Source organism: Nerophis ophidion, linkage group LG06 (assembly GCF_033978795.1).
Source record: "Nerophis ophidion isolate RoL-2023_Sa linkage group LG06, RoL_Noph_v1.0, whole genome shotgun sequence".
Taxonomy (NCBI): domain Eukaryota; kingdom Metazoa; phylum Chordata; class Actinopteri; order Syngnathiformes; family Syngnathidae; genus Nerophis; species Nerophis ophidion.
The window spans coordinates 2,456,157-2,471,780 of record NC_084616.1 but is presented as its reverse complement, the minus strand read 5'-3'; the positions used below and the strand labels follow the sequence as shown (position 1 = coordinate 2,471,780).

General features: G+C 40.4%; 2 protein-coding genes across 7 annotated transcripts in view; both read left to right on the top strand.

Annotated features, from left to right (window-relative positions):
• Positions 1-8,788, top strand: part of LOC133554068 (protein-serine O-palmitoleoyltransferase porcupine-like) — a 37,167-nt gene extending 28,379 nt beyond the window's left edge. For both annotated transcript variants that reach the window (XM_061902447.1, XM_061902446.1), the window contains exons 9-13: positions 2,394-2,470; positions 6,897-6,960; positions 7,185-7,270; positions 8,261-8,368; positions 8,538-8,788. In XM_061902447.1, coding sequence (XP_061758431.1) covers positions 2,394-2,470; positions 6,897-6,960; positions 7,185-7,270; positions 8,261-8,368; positions 8,538-8,639 — 437 coding nt within the window. In that variant the 3' untranslated portion in view covers positions 8,640-8,788. The remainder of the gene's footprint in view (positions 1-2,393; positions 2,471-6,896; positions 6,961-7,184; positions 7,271-8,260; positions 8,369-8,537) is intronic.
• Positions 8,789-12,068: 3,280 nt separating this feature from the next.
• myt1a (myelin transcription factor 1a) overlaps positions 12,069-15,624 on the top strand; it is a 77,906-nt gene continuing 74,350 nt past the window's right edge. For 3 of the 5 annotated variants that reach the window (XM_061902443.1, XM_061902444.1, XM_061902441.1), the window contains exon 1: positions 12,070-12,498. The gene's annotated coding sequence lies outside the window, so the exon portion shown is untranslated. Of the gene's footprint in view, positions 12,499-15,624 lie in introns of all 5 variants that reach the window. The other 2 variants (XM_061902442.1, XM_061902445.1) reach the window with 2 other exon arrangements.

Sequence of the window (15,624 nt, the reverse complement as noted above, 5' to 3'; positions counted from 1 at the left end):
CTTTACTCTATGAAACGGGTTTAAATAGCTCTTTGATTGGTAAAGGTGGACGACCTCTGATGAATTTCAAACGAGCGGGCGGTTGCGGTCCTGATAAAATGTTGCTTCGGGTGGACGGCGACTTTGGTGATGCGGTTGCGGATGATATAATTGCCTATCCCCACATTTCTATAGTATAGTAACACGGTACTAATGAATCATATTTGGTGCTATATTACCTTTAAAAAGTACCGGTCCACGCCCCCGCCCCCTTTTTTTTTTTTTTACAAGCATGATGGCACGTCGTGGTCACGTGGTGACATTGCTGGTTTTAGGAGCAGAGGAGCATGTTCAGCAGCGCGCACACACAGAGTACTTACAGGCAGACACAGAGTGTAGACAGAAAAGGGAGAATGGACGCATTTTGGTGTAAAAAGTCAAGATAAAGGTGAAGTTATAACACTGAAACACCCTCAGGAAGAGCTGCTCTAAGACATGGCTAGTTAACTAGCAGCTAACATCCATCCGCAGTGTTTAAGCTACGTCTAAATCACTAATCGTCGACAAATAAAGTACGTTTCTTACAAGTATCAATATCATTGGAGGACGAAGAATAGCTAAACATGATTCACTACACAGCCTAGGAGGATACAATAGCTCACCCGCGTCACAATGTAAACAAACGCCATGGGTGGATCTACACCTGACATCCACTGTAATGATACCTAGTATAGGAGCGTATCCGGTGGTAGAGGGGTTACTGCGTCTGCCTCACAATACGAAGGTCCTGAGTAGTCAGGGTTCAATCCCGGGTTCGGGATCTTTCTGTGTGGAGTTTGCATGTTCTCCCCGTGACTTCGTGGGTTCCCTCCGGGTACTCCAGCTTCCTCCCACCTCCAAAGACATGCACCTGGGGATAGGCCCCTCCCACCTCCAAAGACATGCACCTGGGGGTAGGCCCCTCCCACCTCCAAAGATAAGCACCTGGGGATAGGCCCCTCCCACCTCCAAAGACATGCACCTGGGGATAGGCCCCTCCCACCTCCAAAGACATGCACCTGGGGATAGGCCCCTCCCACCTCCAAAGATAAGCACCTGGGGATAGGCCCCTCCCACCTCCAAAGACATGCACCTGGGGATAGGCCCCTCCCACCTCCAAAGATAAGCACCTGGGGATAGGCCCCTCCCACCTCCAAAGACTTGCACCTGGGAATAGGCCCCTCCCACCTCCAAAGACATGCACCTGGGGATAGGCCCCTCCCACCTCCAAAGACATGCACCTGGGGATAGGCCCCTCCCACTTCCAAAGACATGCACCTGGGGATAGGCCCCTCCCACCTCCAAAGACATGCACCTGGGGATAGGCCCCTCCCACCTCCAAAGACATGCACCTGGGGATAGGCCCCTCCCACTTCCAAAGACATGCACCTGGGGATAGGCCCCTCCCACCTCCAAAGACATGCACCTGGGGATAGGCCCCTCCCACCTCCAAAGACATGCACCTGGGGATAGGCCCCTCCCACCTCCAAAGACATGCACCTGGGGATAGGTTGATTGGCAACACTAAATGGTCCCTAGTGTGTGAATGTTGTCTATCTGTGTTGGCCCTGTGATGAGGTGGCGACTTGTCCAGGGTGTACACCGCTTTCCGCCTGATTGTGGCTGAGATAGGCACCAGCGCCCCCCGCGACCCCAAAGGGAATAAGTGGTAGAAAATGGATGGATGGATAGGAGCGAATCTCGTCGATACTACTGTGATTATATCAATATTTTTTAGCATCACAAAATAGTTTTCCTTTTTTTTTTTTTTTTTAAATTCATATAATGTTTATAAAGTCAGTAAATATGTCCCTGGACACATGAGGACTTTGAATATGACCAATGTATGATCCTGGAACTACTTGGTATCGGATCCATACCTAAATGTGTGGTATCATCCCAAAATAATGTAAAGTATCAAAGAAGAGAAGAATAAGTGATTATCACATTTTAACAGAAGTGTAGATAGAACATGTTCAAACAGAAAATAAGCAAATATTAACAGTAAAAATAGCAAGTAGATTAATAATAGATTTATACAGTTTGTCCCTCATAATGTAGACAAAATAATACGTCAGCAGATTAATTAGGAGTCTTTGTTTACTTGCTACTAAAAGACATGTTGTATACTGTGTTCACTATTTTTTTAAGGAATAAATTGCAATAATAAACATATGTTTCATGTACCCTAAGATTTTTGTCAAAATAAAGACAATAAAGACATTTTTTTGTGGTCCGCTTTATTTAAAGAAGTATCAAAGAACATTTTGGTAACGGTACCAAAATATTTTTTATAGGGACAACCTTACTAACAACATAATTTCTGATGTCACACCGTGCCGGGATTTAAACATGATCTATTTCTTTCCTTTCAGACGTCTTCAAGAACGCCATGAAACTGGGGACTTTTCCCGCCATCCTTGTCACGTACACAGCCAGCGCTTTACTGCATGTGAGTACATGACGGTCTTCAACCTCCATTGTCATTTCTAAAGGTACTTTTAATACATTTAAAAAAAAAAAAAAAGGGTTGTCAAATTTGTGTTGAGCTAAATATATACATATATATTTTTATTGCAAACTTCTTCAAAGTTGATCAACTTTGCACGTATAGTAGATAGCTATCCGATGCTGACTTCAAGTGTACATTGCAATATTTCAAATACATATACGGGTGTCCCGATCTTATATTGGTATCAGCAAAATAATCTTCCCGATATAAGCGCATTTTATTGTGGAAGGTTAACATCTAAATGTCCTCCAATAAACACACTATTTCTTCCATTTTAGAAAGTCATTTACAAAAGGTAAACATGCTAGGCTACAGGCTACTAGGAGCTAGCAGCTACACAACAGCTCAGCACAAAATAGCACACAAGCTAGACATACATAGTAAAAAGTAGCAATGCTTGTCACACACACACTAGGTGTGGAGGAATTGTTCTCTGGATTTGACACATCACCCTTGTTCACTCCCTGGGAGGTGAGGGGAGCAGTGAGCTGCAGTGGTGGGCGTGCCCGGGAATCATTTTTGGTGATTCAACCCCCAATTCCAAGCCTTGATGCTGAGTAAGTCTGCTTAATTGAACTATATTAGTCTAAAACAGCACATTTGTCATAGTAAACAAGGACCAAATAATTAAAGTTGCCTATTACTTTCCCACACAGTCTTCAAGGAAGAAGTGTATTAGAAAGTATCCAAAAACAAACGTGTCCGCATCATTTAACTCACTACATGAGCTTAATTTGATGAATCATTGTGGCCACTAGGTGTCACCGAAAGACAAAAAACAAGACAGCATAAGTCCATTCCAGACAGTTAATAATAAGTTAGTGCTTTTTACACCTACAGTAGGGAAGGGATTCATATGTTCAAATTCCTGGGTGGATCCCGCAGGAGATGAAGAGGAGGGGTTAATCATTTTGCAATGCAGTCTGCTGAAATTGGTGGAAAGTGCCACTCTCCAGAGCAACTGTGCTCAAAGTTAAACTTCGTCACATTTCATGTGTCAGGTAAACTGTGACAAATGAATCCCTCTTCTTCTCTGTTTGACTCATTTCACCTGATCAAGCCTTTGACATTTCACTCCTCAAAATGATAGAAACTTGTATGATTCTTGCTCATATTACGGATTAATATGGGTATCAGCCAATCTTTAATATCGATATTGTATCAGAAGTGAAAAATGTCACAATTCAATTAAATGCAGAACAGAGTAACCCAAGGATGCAGATGGATTGTGTTTGTGAGTAATAACAGTTCTTTACTTTATGAACAAGTTACTCACAACAATGATCCCCAATATAGGAGATAATAAAAAGCGACGGTGCGAAAAAGAGAACACAAAATGAGCACCGTGCAAACAGAACACAAGCTAATATACACAACTAACTAAACTTGGGTTGGAGTTGCAAGACGTGCAAACTACCATCGTACATACCAAGCACTGGAAATAGCCAAGAAGGTAACTAGCAACAATTCAAGGAGCATAGGGGTCTTCGGACATGGAGAGTAAAGGATTGACGTGGCCGTGCGCAACCCGAGGGTCCGTGGTTCAATCCCCACCTAGTACCAACCTCGTCACGTCCGTTGTGTCCTGAGCAAGACACTTCACCCTTGCTCCTGATGGGTGCTAGTAAGCGCCTTGCATGGCAGCTCCCTCCATCAGTGAGTGAATGTGTGTGTGAATGGGTGAATGTGGAAGTAGTGTCAAAGCGCTTTGAGTACCTTGAAGGTAGAAAAGCACTATACAAGTACAACCCATTTATTGGAATTGCCAAGTGCCATCCAGCTGTCGAGGTGCTGCTTAAATAGTATCGGGAAGATTGGACACAGCTGTGCACGTCTCACAGCTCCGCCCACAGGGAAACAGGAACTCTAAGAAGAAGACACAAAGTAAGAGCCAGCTGGGTCTGCTGCACCAACAAAGGCAAACTGAACACACAAACCACAAGATGGCAGCAGGCGGTGACAAAAAAGTTGTTTTATCGATCATGTCTAAACTATTATTAATCAATAGGGGTGTGGGGAAAAATCGATTCGAATTTGAATCGCGATTCTCACGTTGTGCGATTCAGAATCAATTCTCATTTTTAAAAAATCAATTTTTTTTTTTTTTAATCAATCCAACAAAACAATACACAACAATACCATAACAATGCAATCCAATTCCAAAAGCAAAGCTGAGCCAGCAACACTCAGAACTGCAATAAACAGAGCAATTGAGAGGAGACACAAACACCACACAGAACAAACCAAAAGTAGTGAAACAAAAATGAATATTATCAACAACAGTATCAATATTAGTTATCATTTCAGCATAGCAGTGATTAAAAATCCCTCATTGACATTATCATTAGACATTTATGAAAATAATCAAAAAGAACAATAGTGTCACAGTGGCTTACACTTGCATGGCATCTCATAAGCTGGACAACACACTGTGTCCAATGTTTTCACAAAAATAAAATAAGTTGTATTTTTGGTTAGTTTAATAGTTAAAACAAATTTACATTATTCCAATCAGTTGATAAAACATTGTCCTTTACAATTATAAAAGCTTTTAAAAAAAAATCTATCACTCTGCTTGCATGTCAGCAGACTGGGGTAGATCCTGCTGAAATCTATGTATTGAATGAATACACAATGTTTTGAATCGGAAAAATATCGTTTTTGAATCGAGAATCGCGTTGAATCGGAAAAAAAAAAGATTTATAATCGAATCGCGACCCCAAGAATCGATATTGAATCGAATCGTGGGACACCCAAAGATTCGCAGCCCTAATAATAAATGATTTAACATGTCAAACACAGGAAGAGAACGGACAGAGTTAAGTAGGGCTGAGCGACACGGCGGAAAACTGTATCACGATATACGTTTTTTATTTTGATCGATTTTGATAATTATAAATATTTTTTATGACTTATTTAAGCCTGCCAATAAATACAGGAAAGAACTTCCAACTTAGCAAGGGTGCCATGTGTCAGTGGAGGTGTCTGGTGGTAAAATAATTGCAGTAGATTAGAAGGTAGTAACACATTTGAGACACTAGATGGCAGTAGTGTATGAGCTATGGAACACTACACAGAGTAGTTTGGGGAGCGCTTCATTAAAGAGACACATTGGAAGTCTGCAGTGAAACCAACCAAACCGAAGACAAGTTTTTGTAGTTGACAGATCAAGATATCAAACTTTCTCTTCTCCCTTCATGCAGAGAATCCACAGCGAGACGGCGCAACCAAACTGGGTTGTCCATATTGTTACTTGATTGGCTGTTTGCGTGTCCCTCCCATTGCTCAGTGACACTTTCTGTTTCCTGTTTAGCTGGGTTCCCAGTGCGAATCTTGCCTCATAATTTCTTGTTTCTTCCGACCACAAGATATATATTCAGTGTCCCCTCTTCACTTTACACGGCCTGACTGTTACACTGATTTTTTTGTGTGTGTAATTCTTTACAGTGTCGTATGTTTTTTTTGTTTTTTTTACAGCGTATGGATGCGTGTTGTGTTCTGCGTCTTGTAGACCATTGTCAATCCATCTTGTTCATGCTGTGACCTGTACAGTACAGAATGTATACTGTGGTGGGGGATGTAATCCTGAACAAGTTTTTTTAATATGGATGAGACAGACTTATTTCGGAAACGCACTTTTATAATGCAGGACGAAGACAAAAGCGCAGGATTTAAGGCCCAAAAAGATCATGTGACTCTGGTTATGTGTGGAAATGCTGCGGGCTTTATGATAAAACCAGGCTTTTTTATAGGTCAAAAAATACAAGAGCCCTAAAAAACAGGTTTTGATCTTTGGTTTCATTCTTAAATACAGTCGTGTACTGTACTTATTTTTTTAAATCCACAAAAGTTTAAACTTTGAGAGTGTCTTAACGAGATAAATGTTAATGCATGTCTGAGAAAAGCTCATAAAGTGTGTTAGGGGTTTTACAGACTTGAAACATATATAAGAAACAGAGAAACATATGCTGTATTGTATTGTAAATGGAAAAAACATAATAAAAAAACAACCTGTAAAGAAAAAAACATGCACAGTAAATGAAAAAAAAACATCCTTAAAAAAACAAAACATATTGTGTAAACCAAAAAAAGATATATTTAATGAAAACATATAAAAAATAAATCAACATCTACTACACGGATTTCACTTATTTTTTGGAACGTAACCCCAGCATTGAACAAGGGAACACTTTATGTTTTATTGAACACCTTATACTGATGTCCATGATGTGTCTATTGTGATATAGGCCCAGCCCTAGGATGAAGTATGCGTTACTTCTTCCTACTCCTTTTTCCGCATGTTTATGTTTCTCACTAAGGTGTTGATAAGCATGTCCAAAGTTCATCAATACTTTGCTGTCTCTAGGGTTTGAGTTTCCACCTGGGAGCTGTGCTGCTGTCTTTAGGCTTCATCACATATGTTGAACACGGTAAGAAAGCACATTCTAGTCCTGTGAGAGATACATCAATATCACCACACTATTTAATTCTCTTCTATATGAATATGAAAATGTTCCTGAACATAAGACGTGTATCAATGTGTCACTTCCTATGAGACTGGATGAAACATGAGCAGGACATGAATGGATGAAACATGAGCAGGACATGAATGGATGAAACATCCTCTCATACTAATTCACATTGTTCATTTCAGTCCTGCGGAGGCGACTTGCTGCTATCTTCAGCGCCTGTGTCCTATCCAGACCTTGTTCCTCTGACTGCAACCACCAACATAAAAAGGTAGGACCTCTTCCACGCAAACCTAGAGATATATATACATATACTGTATATATCCTGCTTTGTACACAGTATGTACTGTATATATCCTGCTTTGTACACAGTATGTAGTACATATCCTGCTTTGTACACAGTATGTACTACATATCCTGCTTTGTACACAGTATGCACTACATATCCTGCTTTGTACACAGTATGCACTACATATCCTGCTTTGTACACAGTATGCACTACATATCCTGCTTTGTACACAGTATGCAGTACATATCCTGCTTTGTACACAGTACACACTACAAATCCTGCTTTGTACACAGTATGCACTACATATCCTGCTTTGTACACAGTACACACTACAAATCCTGCTTTGTACACAGTATGCACTACATATCCTGCTTTGTACACAGCATGCAGTACATATCCTGCTTTATACACAGTATGCAGTACATATCCTGCTTTGTACACAGTATGCAGTACATATCCTGCTTTGTACACAGTACGCACTACATATCCTGCTTTGTACACAGTATGCACTACAAATCCTGCTTTGTACACAGTATGCACTACATATCCTGCTTTGTACACAGTATGCACTACATATCCTGCTTTGTACACAGTATGCACTACATATACTGCTTTGTACACAGTATGCACTACATATCCTGCTTTGTACACAGTATGCACTACATATCCTGCTTTGTACACAGTATGCACTACATATCCTGCTTTGTACACAGTATGCAGTACATATCCTGCTTTGTACACAGTATGCAGTACATATCCTGCTTTGTACACAGTATGCACTACATATCCTGCTTTGTTCACAGTATGCACTACATATCCTGCCTTGTACACAGTATGCACTACATATCCTGCTTTGTACACAGTATGCACTACATATCCTGCTTTGTACACAGTATGCACTACATATCCTGCCTTGTACACAGTATGCACTACATATCCAAGTGTACTGACAGAAGTATTCCATGTTTGCAGGAGTTGTGGGTGTTGCTACTGAATATGTGTTTCACTTTGTTGGCCATCTTCCACCTCACCTACTTGGGCTCCATGTTTGATCCTGGTGTTGAAGAGGAAGTGGAAGAGGTAAGAATTAACATGGCTGATATTTTTGTCCAAGAAAATGAAACATGCAGTAGTAGTGAGTACTGACTTGTTGTCCGTACGTACTAACTAAAGGCAGGTAAGTACTCCGGTGTATTTTAGGAAGCTGGACATTGTGTCTTTGGTGATGTTTGCTGGTGGTTTGTTGCAGGGTTACACAGCCATCCACACTATTCACAGGTGGTCAGATCTCAACTGGGCCAGCCATTGGCTCCTTTTTGTCTCCTGGATCTTTTACCGATTAATCCTGTGACGTCTTCCAAGCGCAACACCATCGCTTCCTACTTCCTGTCTGGCCCCCTCCACTTGGAGATCCACGAACTTGAGTGTTTTCTTCTTTCTTTTGCTGAGATAAAGTGGAGGTTGGAGAAGAAGCAATCAATGAACAAATGTTCTCTAATATGTTTGGCATCATCTATTTTATTCCTTGTGTCCAAATATCATTTCAAAACTATAAGAAGTGCTTGTACTGTAAGTCCGTCAGTGACAACTTATGTTGCTTTTGTACACGTCAAAGGTACGCTTTGATTTTAGATACAGAAGAAACGTTTTTATATATATATTTACTATTGTCTTTTTGTATATTGTCTATTAAAACTCTACACTTTGAACAACACACAAAGGCGTTGTTAATAGAGAGCCAGAGGAGGATAGAACAGCGACATGTGTGACTTGTTTCTATCAGTAGGGATTCATATCAGGGAGTTTAGCGCCCCCTTTCAATACCTTCTCACTAACTAATGGAAATGAGCAATAGCCATAAACTTTCTGTACAGCACATCTCTTGCATTTATTGTTTTGGATAAATATATATCTAGATTTAGTAGTAGCATTAAATCCCAAGTGTTTCAAAGGGCTGCACAAGCCACAACGACATCCTGGACTCAGATCCAACATCAGGGCAAGGAAAAACTCAACCCAATGGGATGACAATGAGAAACCTTGGAGGGGACCGCAGATGTGGGGACCCCTCTCCCCCTCCTTGGGTTTTCATTCAATATAATTAATGATAGTGGAAACATAGACACTTTAAAAATATGTATGTTCTATTAAGCTCCTGTTGGTATCATAAGAGTCCCTTTATAATGTCAACATTTTGCCTTTTTCTCTTTGAATTCAGTGTTTTTGCTCCGTTTTTCCACATTTTTGCAGATTCTTGGAAAAACAAACTGTCAGAAGGTGGACTATGGCAGGGTTTGTTTTCCCGAGATGCAAAGAAATTGGAGGGGACATGACGTGAAGGTAGGGACATGATTTAATTTTACTATAAAAAAGGAACAAAGGGTGCCAAGAAAAGGCGCCCACAAGGCAGAGAACAAACTTGGCTTTGAAAACAATAAACTAGCTTGTGATGGGTCCGGCAACACCGATGCATCGCCGCATGCGTCGAGCTCGTAGAACAAAACCCTGTGTCGGTGCGCGTACCGATTTTAGAAAGTTACATGACCGACCGTGAGCTGTTTCAGTCACGTGACCGATACGCTGACTGTGTCGAACTGACGCCTGCACGCCAAACTTGTGTTTATAAGGAAGTGCATGTGTCAATTAGATGCTGCTGCCAACAGAATCGCCGCACTTCTGCCGTTGGTCATTTGTCATTTATCGTCGTCGGAGATCATGGAGCAGCCTCAGGCAAAAATAAAGATTTCCGCCGTGAAATAATAACTGAGAAGATAAATTCTCTGAAATGTAATACATAGGAAAAACTATTTTTTTAATAGTAAAAATGTGTAAAAAAAAAAAATTCCAGCCCACAAGTTTCCTCATCCACAACACGTTCTCTTAGATTTCCATGTTATGATACATGTTCACATTATTTGTTGACTGTATCTAAAAAAGATAAACATATATATTTAAATGAAGACATGAAATAAACCTAAATGAAACACAATGACTTGGTTTGTATTATTGTACATAATAAGTCATAAAAATCAGTGTCAGTTGAGTCGGTCCATAGGCTGCCTGTAGGGATTTTTAATGTCCAACAGATGTCAATATTTAGTGACAGTTTTGCAATGTGTCGAAACGCTTCATGACGCCTCATCAACCCATCACAAAAGCTACGGACATGAAAACAAAAACACTTACTGTGACAGGGAACTAGACAAAACTCACTTGGCATGGACCTATGGTAGCTGAAGTCCAACAGAGTTATTGTCGCCACCCCGACCAACAGAAAAAGACAGGCTTTAAATAACAGTGACATGATTGGTGACAGGTGTGTGAGTCAAAACGTGGAACAGGTGAAACTAATGGGTAACCATGGAAACAAGACAAGGGAGTGAAAAAGCAGGAACTAAAAAGTCTAAAAACCAAACAGAACATAACTTAAACGAAACATGATCCCAGACATGACTCAAACCACCCAATCTGCCATATACTGTGTGTATATATATATATATATATATATATATATATATATATACACATACAATGTTTAATTGGACATTTGAACAGACAAAACAATATAATGAGCACGGTGGAACAGGGTTTAGTGCATGTGCCTGACAATATAAAGGTCCTGAGTTCAATCCTAGGGTCGGGATCTTTCTGTGTTCTCCCCATGACTGCGTGGGTTCCCTCCGGGTCCTCCGGCTTCCTCCCACCTCCAAAGACATGCACCTGGGGATAGGCCCCTCCCACCTCCAAAGACATGCACCTGCGGATAGCCCCTCCCACTTCCAAAGACATGCACCTGGGGATAGGCCCCTCCCACCTCCAAAGACATGCACCTGGGGATAGGTTGATTGGCAACACTAAATGGTCCCTAGTGTGTGAATGTTGTCTATCTGTGTTGGCCCTGTGATGAGGTGGGGACTTGTCCAGGGTGTACACTGCCTTCCACAGGAATGCAGCTGATATAGGCTACAGCCCCCCACCCACGGGACCCCAAATGGGACAAGTGGTAGAAAATGGATGGATAGACAAACCATACAAAGAATTGATGGCCCTTCCAATACATTTCAATATTTTCAAAAACAGAAGGATGGGCTCATTAAAAACTTAAATCCCTCAAATAAAGACAATAATTTAAAGGATTTATTATTATCTTTTTTTTTTTTTACTATTTTCCAATTATTTTATTAATCATTTCAATGGTTAATGTGTCACTTTAATGAATCGACTTTTGTGAATGAAAATGTTATCTTGCAACATAATAAATAATCATTTTATATAGTCCCTGTGATGAGGTGGTGACTTGTCCAGGGTGTAGGCCGCCTTCTGCACGAATGCAGCTGAGATAGGCTCCAGGTACCTCGAACTGGACGAGCGGTAGAAAATGGATTGATGGATGGGCATTTTAGATATTTATCTTTTATGAATATGTCACATCTTACCTCTTCTGTTGTTAATGGGAATATATAACTCCACCTTTGTCTTTCAGCCAACATGTTAAAATAAACAATACTACATTCCGAAAGTTTTCTAGGTATATAAATGCTTATTCGCTGGTGATTTATAGCAGCAATAGTATTTTTGTAGGGTGCACTAAGACTTAAGTACATATTTTAAAAGGCTTTATTTCTGCGGGTGTCGGAACTAAAGTCGGTGCGTGTTGTTCTCACACGGACTGAAAATATTGGCGCTTGTTCCGTTGACTCGGCCAAAAGGGGCGGAGTTTGAACACATCCGGGCATTTGGCCATTCGCAGCAATGGAACATCATGTTTTATACCTGGCAATGGAACATCATGTTTTATATGTCACGGCTGAGTGGAATGCTGACTAAAAGAAGGCAAGTGAAAGAAAAGAAGCGGCAAAAGTGAACATTTCAACGGACAAATTGTACTCTTGAAATGTTTTGTGTGTGTGCAGTTCCGCCGAGTGGCAAAAGGGGGCGGCAGAGAGGCGGGGCTTCTGTCCATGGTGCTGAAGGTTGGAGCGGAGTGTCCATCAAGTGTCGTCCATCCTTCCTTCCTTGCTTCCTTCCGTCCGTCAGCTGCTGACTTGGCCGCGCACCTCTGCTCTTTTCCCGCACGGCTGCTCGGACATGTCGGCCAACTTGTGAAGCTCGGACGCTCCATTAAAGGTCGGCGCGGGAGGATGTCGACGAGGACGAGGCCGGGGACGAGGACGAGGAGGGGGAGGGGAGGGCATTAGTCTCCATCGAAGGTAAGCTCAGCTTTATTTCATTTCTCTCACAAAGAAACGCAATCATCTTGTCTTTCAAACCTCCCTGCCCGCCTGCCCCAGGCTCTTATTCTGCCCACATCTCACCTCCGCTCGCCGGCATTACAAAGCAGATTTACTCCTGCCGATGGACAACAATGGCGACTGCGTGCCAATAAGAAGTGTGGCACGGCACGGCACGGCCTACACATCAACAATAAATAATAATAAGTGTGCACGGCACGCCTCGTTCTTGCCGGCCCAGTAATCAACTATAAATAATAATAAGTGTGGCACGGCACGCCTCGTTCTTACCGGCCTAGAAATTAATAAATAATAATAAGTGTGTCATGGCACAGCACGGCCTACAAATCAACAATAAATAATAATAAGTGTGCACGGCACGCCTCGTTCTTACCGGCCTAGAATTCAATAAATAACAATAAGAAGTGTGACACGGTACGCCTCAGCCTAGAAATCAACAATAAATAACAACAAATAACAATAATAAGTGTGGCACAGTACGGCATGCCTTGTTCTTACCGGTCTAGAAATAAACAATAAATAACAATAAATGTGGCACAGCACAGTACGCTTCGTTCTTACTGGCCTACAAAATCAACAATAAATAACAATAATAAGTGTGACACGATACAGCACACCTTGTTCTTACCGGTCTAGAAATCAACAATAAATAACAATAATAAGTGTGGCACGGTACAGCACACCTTGTTCTTACCGGTCTAGAAATAAACAATAAATAACAACAAATAACAATAATAAACGTGGCACAGCACAGAACGCCTCGTTCTTGCCGGTCTAGAAATAAACAATAAATAACAACAAATAACAATAATAAATGTGGCACAGCACAGTACGCCTCGTTCTTACCGGCCTACAAAATCAACAATAGATAACAATAATAAGTGTGGCACGGTACAGCACACCTTGTTCTTACCGGTCTAGAAATAAACAATAAATAACAACAAATAACAATAATAAACGTGGCACAGCACAGAACGCCTCGTTCTTGCCGGTCTAGAAATAAACAATAAATAACAACAAATAACAATAATAAATGTGGCACAGCACAGTACGCCTCGTTCTTACCGGCCTACAAAATCAACAATAGATAACAATAATAAGTGTGGCACGGTACAGCACACCTTGTTCTTACCGGTCTAGAAATAAACAATAAATAACAACAAATAACAATAATAAACGTGGCACAGCACAGAACGCCTCGTTCTTGCCGGTCTAGAAATAAACAATAAATAACAACAAATAACAATAATAAATGTGGCACAGCACAGTACGCCTCGTTCTTACCGGCCTACAAAATCAACAATAGATAACAATAATAAGTGTGGCACGGTACAGCACACCTTGTTCTTACCGGTCTAGAAATCAACAATAAATAACAATAATAAGTGTGGCACGGTACAGCACACCTTGTTCTTACCGGTCTAGAAATAAACAATAAATAACAACAAATAACAATAATAAATGTGGCACAGCACGGTACGCTTCGTTCTTACTGGCCTAGAAATAAACAATAAATAACAACAAATAACAATAATAAATGTGGCACAGCACAGCACGCCTCGTTCTTACCGGCCTACAAAATCAACAACAAATAACAATAATAAGTGTGGCACGGTACACCTCATTCTTATCGGCCTAGAAATCAACAATAAATAACAATAATAAGTGTGACACGGTACACTTCGTTCTTACCTGCCTACAAAATCAACAACAAATAATAATAAGTGTGACACGGTACGCTACACCTCGTTCTTACCGGTGTAGAAATCAACAATAAACCGTAAACGGATCCTTGGAGCAAGACCCTGTTTTAGGCCGTCAGCAAACTAAGTCATATTTATTATTGATTATTTCTATATTTCTATTGTCCCAGTATATTTGTTGTTATGAGGCAGAGTTGTGTGAAGTTGACACCTCACCTTGTCAGAAGCTCCTCAAACTTCACTGAGCTGCAACATTATTTTGTCGAACTATTATAGTTTTTATCTTATTGACGTTTTATGATTCATAACAACTCCCCCCCCCTTCCCCCACACACACACACCAAACGTGTCCCAATCGTTTGTGCTACATTTTTTTTGTGTAAATATTCTAGTTTTTATATTTATGTTTTAATATTGCTAAGAAGCCCATCCCACCTTGTCAAAACTTTACCCAAACTTGTCAAAATCTTTTGTGTTAAGTTCGTACTGCAACATTTATTTTTGTCATACTATTATAGTTCTTATGTTGTTAACCTTTTCTGGTTGATGTTATTACCGTGCTATTATTAATAACCAGCTCCCCAACCATGTCAACAACTTGTTGGTGCTGAAATTTTCTTTTTGTCTAACTATTAAACTATAATAGTTATTAATAAGTTAAATTCCCTCCAAACGTGTCCCGTTTGTTTGTGCTGGCATGTGCACATTTGTTGGTCTAACTTTTATAGTGTCTATGTTCGTAACATTTTGTAGTTTTTGTCAACATGTTATGGTTTTTGTATAATTGATGTGCTAATATTCATAAGCATGGTGCAAAAAAATATTATCATGATATGACTGTTAGCAAGCACAGCATTTACTTTTATGACCTAATGCAAACAACCTCCCTAGTCATGGTGCAAAAAAATAGTATCATGCTTTAACTGTTACTAAGCGCAGCATTTACTTTTATGTCCTAATAAAAACAACGTTCCTTATTCATGGTGCAAAAAAATATCATGCTTTGACTGTTACAAAGCGCTGCATTGACTTTTGTGACCTAATGCAAACAACCTTCCTTATTCACGTTCCAAAAAAAAATCATACTTTGACTGTTACCAAGCGCAACGTTAACTTTCATGACCTAATGCAAACAACCTCCCTTAGTTATGGTGCAAAAAAATATATTCATGCTTGACTGTTACTAAGCACAGCATTAATTGTATGTCCTAATGCAAACAACCTTCCTTAGTCATGGAGCAAAAAAAAATAAATATCATGCTTTGACTGTTACCAAGTGCAGCATTTACGTTTATGACTTAATCCAAACAACCTCCTTTAGTCACGGTGCAAAAAAATATTATCATGTTTCGACTGTTACCTAGCGCATCATTTTTTTTAT